At 34.6% G+C, this 12695-nt stretch overlaps 1 protein-coding gene across 2 annotated transcripts; it reads right to left on the reverse strand.

The window, feature by feature from the left end:
* Positions 1 to 632: 632 nt before the first annotated feature.
* Positions 633 to 12162, reverse strand: LOC133691790 (nodulin homeobox-like). Of its 2 annotated transcripts, XM_062112379.1 has the most exons (19): positions 11880 to 12162; positions 10735 to 10814; positions 10491 to 10550; positions 10069 to 10194; positions 9822 to 9980; positions 9101 to 9184; positions 8895 to 9023; positions 8091 to 8306; positions 7412 to 7543; positions 7197 to 7292; positions 6800 to 6961; positions 6206 to 6497; positions 5983 to 6108; positions 5830 to 5899; positions 4218 to 4281; positions 4021 to 4089; positions 2400 to 2936; positions 2246 to 2280; positions 633 to 1351 (listed from the first exon to the last, which is right to left on the reverse strand). In XM_062112379.1, exons 2-19 carry the CDS (start codon positions 10786 to 10788, stop codon positions 1105 to 1107), a joined length of 2658 nt encoding a protein of 885 aa, XP_061968363.1. In that variant the 5' UTR covers positions 10789 to 10814; positions 11880 to 12162; the 3' UTR covers positions 633 to 1104. The 2 variants fall into 2 exon arrangements, with proteins under 2 accessions (XP_061968363.1, XP_061968364.1); XM_062112380.1 differs by lacking the exon at positions 10735 to 10814.
* Positions 12163 to 12695: the final 533 nt, after the last annotated feature.

A 12695-nucleotide genomic window follows, 5' to 3' on the forward strand; every position in this document is an offset into this window, starting at 1 on the left:
GAAGAAGAGAGAAACGAGAGAAGGAATTGTTCTATATATTCTTGCGTGAACTTTACAGTAGTTTTATACTCCCTCCACATGCATCACATGATTTATTCTTCCACTAACTTTATCTAAATCTAATGCTTGTATTAATGCCTACTGCCAGCTAGCTTCTTGAACCGCGAATGAAGACGGTAAAAAACTTCCAAGTTAATTTAAAAGGTCAGGTCGGCATGTTATAAATCACAAAGTACGGTTGAGATAGACACTGAATGCTCTTGAGATCAGAACTAGCCTTCACGCCTAATGCTATGCATTCATCTTCGGCTTCTACTGTCCCCCATTGAATCGAATTCCTTGATACTCGTCGTTTCATCTTCCAAGAACAGGCACTCTCGTGCAAATAGGAACTACCACCTTCTTCGCTGTTGTGACTGCTGCTTTATAAACTGCTAATCCAGGCCTTTTCATCATCAATACAAGCAAAGGAGTAACATGTAGTTGCTCAGCACTTTCCAACACCCTGACAGGTGTCTGCAAATGCCATACCTCCTACATTCACATGGGGCATCACTCAGTACTGTGGAAGGCCTCTCATCTTTATCTTACTTTATATTTTTTTCAAATTTCATCAGCTAATATAACAACCCTTCCCGTTTAAATTTTAGAATTCATGTTAAGCTTTGATGGATGTTGTGCAACATTTTTCATGTGATTTAACCTTCTATTGAAAATGAAAGAGCTAACCTTCTGAACCTGCTCATGGTTTGGAACTCGAATAAAAAAGAACGATACTGCTGGTAAACAACTACTAGCTAGCTCTACATTCTAACAAAGAAACCTAGCACTGAAATTGTATCATTGAGGTCGTGACGTATATTCAACACTCTCATCACCCCCAATCTTCTGTGCAGCTTCATCAAATGACATGCCTGTGGCTTCAGATGGGTATGGAAGCCTCACCCATCTCTCAGTCTTGAGCTCTGTAACATCCACGGCATACACCGCTGATTCGTCCAACATCCTTCCACACCAATTGCCTCACACCTGATATACTCTCCCTTACCAATCTCTTCTACTGGCCCGTCTACAAGCAAACTGCCCTGGCTTGCACCGGACAAATTATGAAGCACCAATGTCAACAAAGTCAGACAATCCTATACCAGCCTCGGGATCTTCATACACACCAATTTCTGATGTGTTTTGAAGGCCTCTTACACTTGATGTGATGTTATCTTCACCTGGGCTCTCAGGTGACTCGTGCTGCAATGCTTGTCCAACTTGATTTTCTGGAAATGTAATATCAACTTCCATTGGTGCACGAACATCCTTACCTGCACGAGCTAACCTTGCTTTACGATTGTTGAGCCTGTGATAGCAAAAAAAAGGAACTCATTAAAAGCATAACAACGCACTGACCTATCTAATTAAACTTCTGTAGTACGGTAAAAAAAACTTTTCCAGTTTCAGCCTGCCAACCAGGCACTGATCTATCTAAGAAATTCAGTGGCATGAATAACGACATGCTGATTGAAAAATCAAATTAGTATAATGTGCGGATGGAAAAAATTCATAGATGCGTACAAATATAGAACTGGAATTTCGGAATAATTTCCCTGGAACAAAAAATGGTTTGTTACCTAGAATGCCAATAGACAACTCAAATGATAATTGCATGGGTAGCAGTACTGGAAGATTTTGCAAAGAGTCCTAGAATTAGCATTTAATACACCTCAATCTTTTCAGAGTTTGCATCCTATAAATCTTCTAATCTAATATGTAAGAAATAAAACGCCCTTGTACCAAGAGTCCTTGGGCACCTGTGATTTATTCCTGTATAAGAAGCTTTCCACAAGAAACTTTGCAAAGTAACTACATTGAGAATCAACTTTTAAAAACTAAATGAAGAGACATTTCAGTAATAACCGAATTGTGCAATTATCTCCTCTTTTATAACATTAACAACTAAAAGAAGGGTAACATATGAGTTCAAATAAAATTCTTTTCTGGGCAATGGCTATATTAGGCATCTATTTACAAGTGCAGTTGACCCACAAATAATTCCAGTAATGCCACGTTTCACTGCCAAGTAGTGGTAGAACAAGAAAATTCAAAAGCCCCAACTTGAACAAGACCTTGAGAATATAAACTTTTAATCTTTTCCTACACTATTAATTATAAAGAGAGTATAACCTCATGGAGAGGGGCAAAAGTGTTTTTAAACCAAGGAGTGCAAACTATCAGAGAAGGTGAAGCTTCTTACCAATTTTTCAGCTGTGAAGATGTAACTTCTGATCCCTGGAAAACACAATTAAACTTATTACGCAAAATAAATAAATAATAAGCACAGGTGATCCTGGGGACACAAATAAAATTAACTGACATAATAAATAATTTAAAGGTGCATTTTTACATACATTGAGACTTAATTTATCAGCCCATGACTGTAACGCTGCTGCATTTCGCTGCATCTCAGGTTCATCTAGCAGGGCTTTCTCCATAAGTGCGATTTGATAGTCATTCATAATAGTTCGCTTCCTTTTTCTTGGCTGCTTTTCTTCAAAATGAAGACTTCCAGCTTTTTCACCATTTCGAACTCCCTGGCAGCCAATTCCTTTTATATGCACACTTGATTTCAGTAAGTCACCATTCACCACTTGACCTACAAAAGTCTTTCCTCTAGTTGAACTTGTATCTGAACCACTTGTCTCAACATTATGAGAATCTCTATCCATCTCTCTTAAAACATCAGAAGCGCATGCACCAGATTTAGCTTTGTCTCCCCTCATCACATTAGCTTGATTCATATGCTCATTTCTGAAATTGTGCTTCTCCTCTTCTTGAATAGCTGAATTCTCTGACATTTCCTCCTTTTGAATATCTGTCCTGTTGTTAAGACTTGAAGGTTCCTTCTTCGCCATAGGTGATGAGGATGCCCTAGTGCTTTGAGCTTCCTACCAGGAATCAAATTTTTCTGTGAGAAAATGTAGGATTTGTAGAGAGGCAACATCAAGAAGACTTGAAATCCTTAATCAGAACCATTACGATACATAATCTTAAGAGTTTGACCCTCAATAAAATATTCTATAACTTCTAAATTTTCAATAATTATATGATAATACTCCACTAAAAAAAAGTTATTACTCGGTTCTAAACTTTAATTTGGACTTCTGTCAAGCAATCTGCTTGTCACCAATAGCAAAGCAAGAAAATTCTTTTAGTGGAGTTAATTTATAAATTACACCACATCAAAATATATTTTGATACACAATCTCTGTAAACTCTCAATATATCTAAAAAATTAAACAAATATGGTTGTTAATGTAAACATTGTACTCTTCTATGAAATGTGTAATAATAGTAAATAAGTTTGATCAGATTATCATGAAAAGCATGGAGAACTCAAGAGCAAGAGTAAAAGAATCAACATAAAAGCTAAAGGGAAGATAAGCGATAAGTGCAATGTGTAATAGAGAATATATCAAAATGAGAGACAACATGAGTAGCTGAGATAAGCTGAGTCACATCAATTGTAATATAAAGAGATCATTAGTGAAAAATCATACAAATGAATACTGAGCAATACTTCCTCTTTAAGCGTATGCTGAACAGACTGCATGTTTGCTTTAATAGCATTTCATTTTTTTTGCTACTTGCATGTAAATCACAAAGCTTAAATCTGATAATCTCATAAATTCTTAAATTAAAATACAAAATTGAATCTGCTTACATGTATTAATCTTTTCTGTTTAGTTAATAAATTGGGTTCAATTTAAACAATAAAGAAGGCAAGTATTATAATACCTATATTTTCATTTTTCATTAATTCCAGGGGGGTCAATTGACCCCATTATTGTTTTCCTGGCTCTGCCCATGTTTGTCACCTTGATGACCAGTCACCAATAGAATCACACATCAAATCAAAATTGAGCTTTAATGTCAAATGGTACATCATCATACTATTGTCATAGATAATTGTGACAAATAAATGAACTTCCTTATATTAAAAAATAAAAAGATTGAAATTCCAGTATTCACCTGAAGATGCTCATCAATACTGAGTCTGGAGAACTTATCCAAAGATATTGACCTCTCTGATTTGATTTCCTAAAATATTTTCAGTAGCAGAATGTTAGCACATTTAATTTGACGAGGAGAAGAAACAGGAAGTTGCTGAAGTTGGAGTGGATAGAGAAAAAGAAAAGATTATTAATCATTGAAGGGCAAAACCTTACTTGAACTTGGTTTTCTTCAAAATCAGCAGGATTAATCAATGATTGTAACTGATTAAAGAATACCCTGCAATAAAATATAAATGAAAAAAATAAGCTATTTTACAACCAACAAATAGACAATAGTTGCTGAAAGATTGAAAAGATGCTTTAGACTCAATTAGTTGCACCCGCACCCTGAGTACAACACAGAATAGAAGCTTATTCTGGAATTTACTTAGGCTATGTTGGTTTCCTGGAATTCACTTTCCGGGAAATCACTTTCCAAACTTTCCTGTGTTTGTTTGCCATTAGGAAAGTTGATCAAAGGAAAATTTAGCTTAGTTTCCAGGAATGTGTTTTCCTGGAAAATTTTGACGGAAAACATTTTCCGGAAGTTGTGAAAAATTTAGAAATGTCATTATTTGCTGATTATATCAAATTTGATCCTCAAACTTTTGATTGCTATATATATTTTGTTTTGAATATTTATTATTCAATTTCATCTCTTAAAATTTAATTTTTATATTAACTTTGGTCCTCATTTTTATAATAATTATTTGTTTTTCCCTTATCATTTTTTAATTGAAATTTTTTATCTATCAAATTTGGTCCTCATTCTTTTGATTGTTACTTATATTATTTGAAATAATTTATGAAATATTAATTATTATTATTTTAATTTCTTCATCTTTCATTTTTTTTTATTTTCAGATTTGATCTCTATTATTTTGATTATTTTTTATTTTATTTAAGATAATTTATGAAATTATATATTTTTTCAATTTCATTCTCATTCATCTTTTTAATTTGTAAGATTTGTTCTTCATTATTTTAATAAACGTGAGAAAAATAAAACATTAATAAGTTATTTTCCAGCTCATTTTCCATGACATAACCAAACACTGGAAAGTATTTTCCAACTTATTTTCCATTACACTACCAAATATCAGAAAATAATTCACTTTCCAAAAGGAAACTACTTTCCAACAAACAAACGGGGCCTTAGACTCTTGAGTACTTTCCCTTCCAAATGCAGCTTATGGTGCTGAATTTAATTTCATGTTGTCAGGCAGAGATTGACAACCACTCAAAGAATCCAGAAGCATACAAGAAATCGATACACTGCTATTATGCAGAATATTATGGGTATAGATGCTGAAAAAGGCACCCATATAATCTATGTTTCACTGCTTTACTCAACTTTTGCTGACTTTTATAGAGGCATGTAAGTGGAAATAATGGAAATAAAGAGTTGGGAATTGGACCATCTCATTTGAAGTAATGTTTCTGACAATGCTTGCCGGCCTCTTCAAATTTTTGACAAAGCCCATTTTAATTTGTGTGCAATATTTTGAATTCTAAGATCAATAATATGAATTCGTTCAGCAAAGTCTCCCAAGCTATATGTTAGTGAAAAAGCCCATTTAATGAATAGTCTAAACAAAAAAATCAATCTTCTCTCTCCTTTTTTCCTTCTCAAAGTTAGCTTTTACCATTCGAGGATGATTCTATTCTTTAAAATTAAGCTAAAAAAACAAAAAAAAAAGGAAAGAAAAGAACAATAACACTTGTAGTAAAACAGCCAAAAATGAAAATTATAGGAAGAAAGTAGCATGGTTGATGTTTAACTCACCTTAAGAGTTGTACATCCTCCTCATTCAAAAAGTTTGGAATTAAAGACTCTGCATGACTTAGCAATGAACCTACACATGCAAGTTACTCATGGAAAACCCCACCAACTTTTATGCATCATGTCTATTGAGAAAATCACGAGACTGATACTTACAAAGGTTCCTGCAAACTGTTACAGCTCTTTGAGCACCAGAAGTAAAAGAAAACCCAGGCAGTGATTTAGATGGGTCCATCCTCATGCACTCCAAAAACTTGTGAAGGAACAAGTTTCTTTCCTGTTCTGTGGACGAGAACAAAATTTTGAATTACTTAATCTATACAGCAGCCACCAGATCAATCATGATGAATATTTTGGAAGATTGTGAGAGAGAATTCACCTTCACAAATGTTTGGAACAAAACAGTGTAGGTTGGCAATTAGTTTCACAAATAATGAAGTTCTCTGATGCGCATACATAGCTTGGGGCATGTTACTCGGAATTAAAGTAATTTCTAAATTTATTGCATTTGACAGGTTCGCTGCTGCAAATGTGTCTAAAAACCACCCAGCTGCTGCAAATGTGTCATACTCCAGAGTAGCATCTTCTTCTCTTGGTGGAAATTCAGACGAACACCAGATTGATAAAAAATCTCCATGGGGGAGCGAAAAAATAGCGGTCATAACTTTGGTCTGTAGAGCATATTGATATTTGAAAATAAAAAAGGAAAGTCATGAATCTCTCTCCATGATGGATGCTTTGAAGCATAATGAGTTGGAAATACACAACATTTAAAAATTACATGCATTTTCAGTGGCTTTGCAATTTTTAACAACAAAGAACAATGAATTTTTTTGTAGATTATGTAGTATATGTCTAAACTTTAATGTTTTTCAGAGAAGATATCAGAGAAGGTCACTTAAAACAATTCAGCAGAAGTAGCATTGTGAAACTAAGTGAGTATCATGTCTGAGAATCCAAATGATTAACTTACAAAGCAAGTTGTGATAAAAGATCTGAAATTTGAATCATCTGAGAAGATATCAGCCAGACGCATAGCATTGAGTCGCAAAAGCCCCATGGGAAAAGTTTTGTCTGAACATGGACTAAGATGATTGGGATCTTTGCTAAGTGCAGCCTTCAGTAATTCAAGAATCTACATCAAAAAGTATTAATAGCAAGCATTAGAAACGAGGCTTCAAATGGAATAAAGAAATAGGAAACAGTGGGTTGAGACAAGTTTGGTTTGCGGATCACCAATAAATGAAACTGGCCAATATCTCTGCCACAAAATAGATGTGCCAGGTAAAACAAATAAAAATTGTGGGTTGCATCACTCTGCCTCTCCATATCAAAGCCCACTAATGTGCTAGCACATTTATTAAACTAACCTCTAATACTACAGACTTTGCCAAATCAAGACTCCCTGGAGAACTCGCTACCTCATCAAGGTAAGAGATGCTTTCTGCTTCACACAAATGCAATAGCTGCATAAAAACACATGGTCAACAGGATAAAAAATCAGGGATATCTAGACGAGCAAGGAAATAAGAAGTTATACAAGATAATGATGCAGCTTAAGCCTTGCCACTACATTAAAACTTACAATCGATAATACTTTAGCCTTCAGTCTAGATATTGCAGCTACAACAGTGAAAGAATCTACAAAAGGAGGTGTAACGTTTAAATTCAAGATGGCCTGCGCCAGAAAAAGAACACCTCCCCTTCCACAAAGTTCCTGAAATGGTATTATACACAGATATTTTACCAAAATAATGAAAAATGATAAATAACAAAAAGGATTATTAAACATGATATGTCCATGTAAAATATAAAAAGGAGACTTATAACTAGCATGGATACCATCATCAAGATCATTGATGCAAATAAAAGTTATCAATTATAAGGATTATTAAACATGAGATGTCTATGTAAAATTTAAAAGGAGACTTATAACTAGTATGGATACCATCGTCAAGATTATTGATGCAAATAAAAGTTATAAATTAAAATAGCCTCCTGCAATATTTCACAATTGTTTCAACATTTTGTTTTACTGCTCGATCAAAATGCTAGCACTGAAAACCTCCATGTTTCTCCAACTGACTTTCCTACTTTTTCACCACATACAATCACATTAACTAGATGCTTCTACTTCCAATTTGGTCCAGCAAGAAGAATTTCTCCATCTTATGTCAAACACAGAGAAAAACATCGAAGCTGGCATCTCTTGACATACAGCTTAAAACCAAACATATAGAATAAGATGGTTCTATTTTAGAAACCTTGTTCCTAAGAAGGCGCTCGCGAAACACCTTTTGCTGGCACAATGACTGAAGAATCTGTAAAGAAGCCTCACATTGTTGGCAGATATAGTTAACTATTTGTTCAGCTGTTGGACTTTTCGCTTGAAGACCAGTATATTGATCTGACAGCTTGACCTGAAGAAATCTAATGGCTACATGAACAGCTCCAAACGCTGCATCCATAAATATGTCAACCTATAAGAGAAAATTCATGATCAGAAAGTCCATAAATGTCTCTGCCTTCAGAGCTTAAAAGCTCAAAATAAAATGATAATATGATCAGAAATTGTTAATGAAAATGGAGTTTATAGATCAATCAAAATTTAGTGGTGAGAGTGTGAGAGTAGCAGTGGTGCTGTGTAGGTGTTAGTTAAAAAGAAAAGGACATTTTGAATCGAATCTGGGTTTTAGTTCAGTTTTTCTAACATCTCATAGCCTAAATTAATAAAATAAGGTTATCTGGGTCAACAGGAGGGAAAACTTCCTCTCAAACCATAGCCTTGAACCCACATGTAACTGATATGCTGATTCCATGTCAATTATTAATGAACAAATCAGCTACTGACAGACATCCATATTTGAATTGATTATGCAAAATTTAGATTAGAAAAATCTATTTAAAAAATTAAAGATCATGCCGTTGATAGTTAAAAATAGCAAAGCTCAGCCAATAAATATCTCATTTTCTCAAAAAAAAGAAAGAAAAGAAAGCTTTGCAATGATCCCATGAACACAGTAAACCCATTTCTCTTAAATATCCAAAATCATGTGGGAAGATTGTACCTTGGGGTGAGCAAGCAATACTTGAACAAGATCTTGCCATTGCAAAGATATACATCCTGACAATAAATGTAGACTGGATGCTACCAGTGCTGAATGCACAAGTAACAGAGAACATGAAATACAGTTTTCCTACATAACAAAAATAACCCTGGTAAACGTTAAGAGTTTGGGAAGTAACCCCTCAAGAGTTAAATGCTAAGGAATACCTGTCTATAACCACTAAGAACAATTAGTAAATAAAACACCAGATCCAGCAGCTGCTCTGATACTTTAACATCATCGAGCAAAACCTGTATATATAACGCAAAAGAGCATCAGGAGAGAAATGTGTTTTGCTTCAATATATCATTTCCAAATTTTTAAGAACATAAATATCTGAAGGTGAAAAGAACACATCACAGTTTCCAAGAATAAACAAAAAGATTGATCGTTTACAGAAGAACAATGGGTAACATCCAAATATAAGTCCCTTAAAAAAATAATTTCAGATACTGATAATAAAGAACCCAATGTCATAACTACTTCAAAACAACTTCCAAGTGCAAGGACTCAGAATAGCTTCAACACCACAAAGAAAAATTTTGATTAAAAAATTTCAAAGAAAAAACAAGACAGCTGCACAGAAAGACTACAATATCCAAACCACGGATTCAAGAACCTAAAGTACCAGGAAGATGGGGGTACGTGTTTTCAGCTAAAATTAAAATAGTGACCATTCCTATAATTTGCCAGGGTTCATAAACACATTGGAGCCCGACTTTAAATACACATCCCCAGATTTTCAAGAAATGTGTCACAGTTCAATTGCTAAGCAAAACAGACACCAAAACTGATGCTACATAAAAAAGAGATGATGATGATAATAATAATAATAATAATAATAATAATAATACTAATAAACACTAGGCAATGATTGGTAAAAGCAACCTGCTCAAGTTTACTGTTCCGAGGTGCTAGATCACATAAGGAATGCAAAAGCCGAATCCCACACAACAAATATCTCAACAGTGATTCATCTCTATCAGATGACATAAGTACTGCAATAAGGTGTAAAGGAAGAAAGCCTGCCAGTTTTTCCACATCAATCTGATAAAAAAAAAAAAGTGATTTAAAATGCAAGACGGTGGTAAAATAAGAAAGCGTAAGTGTGATGATGATGAGTTTGTTTCCTGACCTTTATTGTAGATCCTTTTTCAGAATGAAAGTGAATTGTAAAATTTTCAGAGTCCCTTAACAATTTGTTAAGCTCCTGACAGCTAAGACCATGCAACTCCTTCACTGCTGAAATTAAATCAATGACCTGTTCATATAAGTAGACCCTTAGCCCTGTTAGAAAGAGGGGGTGGCTGAAGAGAAGTAAAACTGAACATGAAACACAGTTGAATAATTAAACAATGGAATTGATAAAAGTTTTTGTTAGATTAAGCAGAAGTCCAAGAAAATAAAAAGAAACAGAAGAGTTGGATGATTGAAAAATGAAATGATGAACCAAGTGAGCTGATCAGATACAATGAAGCAGAGATGATTTTTTCCATTATCCAACCAAAACAAATAAAAATAACAAAAAAACATTTTAGCTGAGTTAACAATGCTTACTTGTTCAGCCATAGATGGTTCTTCCTCAGCAAGCTGCATGCAAGAGCCAGGACAAGAAAGCTGACAAAAAAAAAAAATGAACTACTGCGACCAGAACAAAAGACAGAGCATGGATGCTGGCAATAATATAATGCGCTCAAGGCTATAAGCAGCTAAAGGGGGAAAGAGGGCAAGGGCAGACAAATGAAACAAGTACACGCCAATTCTTCAATGATAAGGAAAAAAGAGCTTATAGAGAAAATACCCCACAGTTTCCAACATAGACTATAATTCCCACATTTTTGGTAGCAGATAGCATTTCTGCTTGAAAAAGTAAGAAGTACCCTGGATAGAGAAAATATTGCAAAGTTGTGAACTTGCACTTGATATTTCCATAAATGTGATAGTTGTAAATGAATTTAAGAAATATTCTGACTCAAAAAAAGTACTTAATCACCTTAAAAAAGAAAAGGGTACCATTTTCTTCATAAAAAAACATTTTAAGCGATCACAAACTACTAAATAATTCTACTTAATGCATTGCAAACCTTATCTTATTACTTCATAAAGGAGGAGGAGCTAAAATTATAGAATTTTCAAGTAACGATCACAACATGCACCTCTTCTCAAGTAATTCTCATACTATACTTGTAATGAAAAACCATACAGTCCTATTTATAGAGCTTAGGAAAGCCTAACTCCTGAACTTTTTTGTAATGGCAATATCAACTTGTAGGAATCCCTAATCACTGACAGATCTAAATGTATTTAGTGTCTAATCTAAAAGGGAAGGATAACTCTCTCTATTTGAGGTCAACCTCATAGAAGCAGATACTTTGAATCGGTCTAAAACTTAAATCCCTTTTCTATCTCCTTTACAGTCAATCAGATATTGAGGTGGAGCCCTATCAAACCAACCATGGAAGATACTCAAAGAATACATGCAAGCAACTCCACAACCACCGCATGCCTGAAAATGTAAATCCAGAACTACAAGAGGAAATATCCAGTCAAATGGGAATGGAGTTCGTTTGTTTTAGATGAAGATGCAAGACCTAGAAACCATGATGTGCCTAATCACTCCCTGGAACTCAATTAAGTGTCATTTGTGACTGTTAAGTAACTATATGATGATCAAGGAAAAGTAATATCAATTAGCTCTTCCAAATGGTATTTTCGAATTCAAAAATGTAAAGATTTTAAAGGCATGAACTTATTATTACGAGAGTTGAACATGCTTCAATAAGAAATAGGAAAATAAAAACCCTAGATTTCAATCTCAAAGTGAAGTGAACATTGAAAACCCTAAAATGCTATGGAAACAAATAGGTTACAGGGGGGAAAAAGGAAAGGAAAATAATGTGAACAAAGTATAAAATTCAAACAACAAGAGTGAATTAAAGAGCTAACCTTTGGAGCCGTATCAACGAGCTAAGCGCCAAAAGGAACCCAAAAAATAAATTAATTCATGATGGGGTTTCTTGGTTTGGGTTGGGAGGGCTGATAGAAACGTCCGACTTTGAAAATATGTGAGAGTCAGTGCTGTGTGTTTATAGGAGGATCGAAGGAAGACTATAGGCTACACACGTTGCTAATAAAAACCATAGCCTTCCTTTTCTTTTTCTCGTTGGTGGGGTGGAAAAAGACCATAGGATTGCTTGCTATGAGAAAGGGACTCTCTTTCTTTCTTTTTTTAATGTTTGTTTGGCTGGCTAAAAATAGAACCAAGTAAATTTGTTGTCTAGTTACTCACTCAGCTTTTAACTCGCATATAACCTAGTCCTGTATGTTTCTAAAAGTTATAACTCAGTCCTTTGACTGAGTTGACTCTTGTCTTTTTAACAGTCGATTGGCTTTTTCTCCAGAGTGATGCAGGAAACATACCGAGTGAATCTCCCTTAGACACAATGGCAAGTGTCACGGGATAAATTTTTTGCTCCAGAAATATACATGTGCAGCAGTCTAGTCCTCACTGGGCTTAGCCTTTCCCTCACTAGTCTCATTCATCTTTACTTAGCAACTAAGTATTTCCTTCACTAGGAGGTTTCTCACACTCTCTCACATTACATAGATAAACAGAATACACAAGTGACAATACACAGCACATAGAACACTGAAAATACAAGAAGAACTCTCAACCTTTATTTATCTCGTCAACAAAGGATTACACAATAAGAGTTTATGTGCTATGCACAGAAATCGTATGCTACACAGCCAAGGCTTTGC

This window comes from Populus nigra, chromosome 4, assembly GCF_951802175.1.
Source record: "Populus nigra chromosome 4, ddPopNigr1.1, whole genome shotgun sequence".
Lineage (NCBI taxonomy): Eukaryota > Viridiplantae > Streptophyta > Magnoliopsida > Malpighiales > Salicaceae > Populus > Populus nigra.

Excerpts from the sequence above, each read along its gene's own strand:
- LOC133691790 (XM_062112379.1), bottom strand. The coding sequence starts at position 10,788 with ATGCTATCTGCTACCAAAAATGTGGGAATTATAGTCTATGTTGGAAAC. Across the intron at positions 7,544-8,090 it reads AGCGCCTTCTTAGGAACAAG|GAACTTTGTGGAAGGGGAGG; the intron begins GTTTCTAAAATA and ends ATACCATTTCAG. Across the intron at positions 2,281-2,399 it reads CTGATAAATTAAGTCTCAAT|GGATCAGAAGTTACATCTTC; the intron begins GTATGTAAAAAT and ends TGTGTTTTCCAG.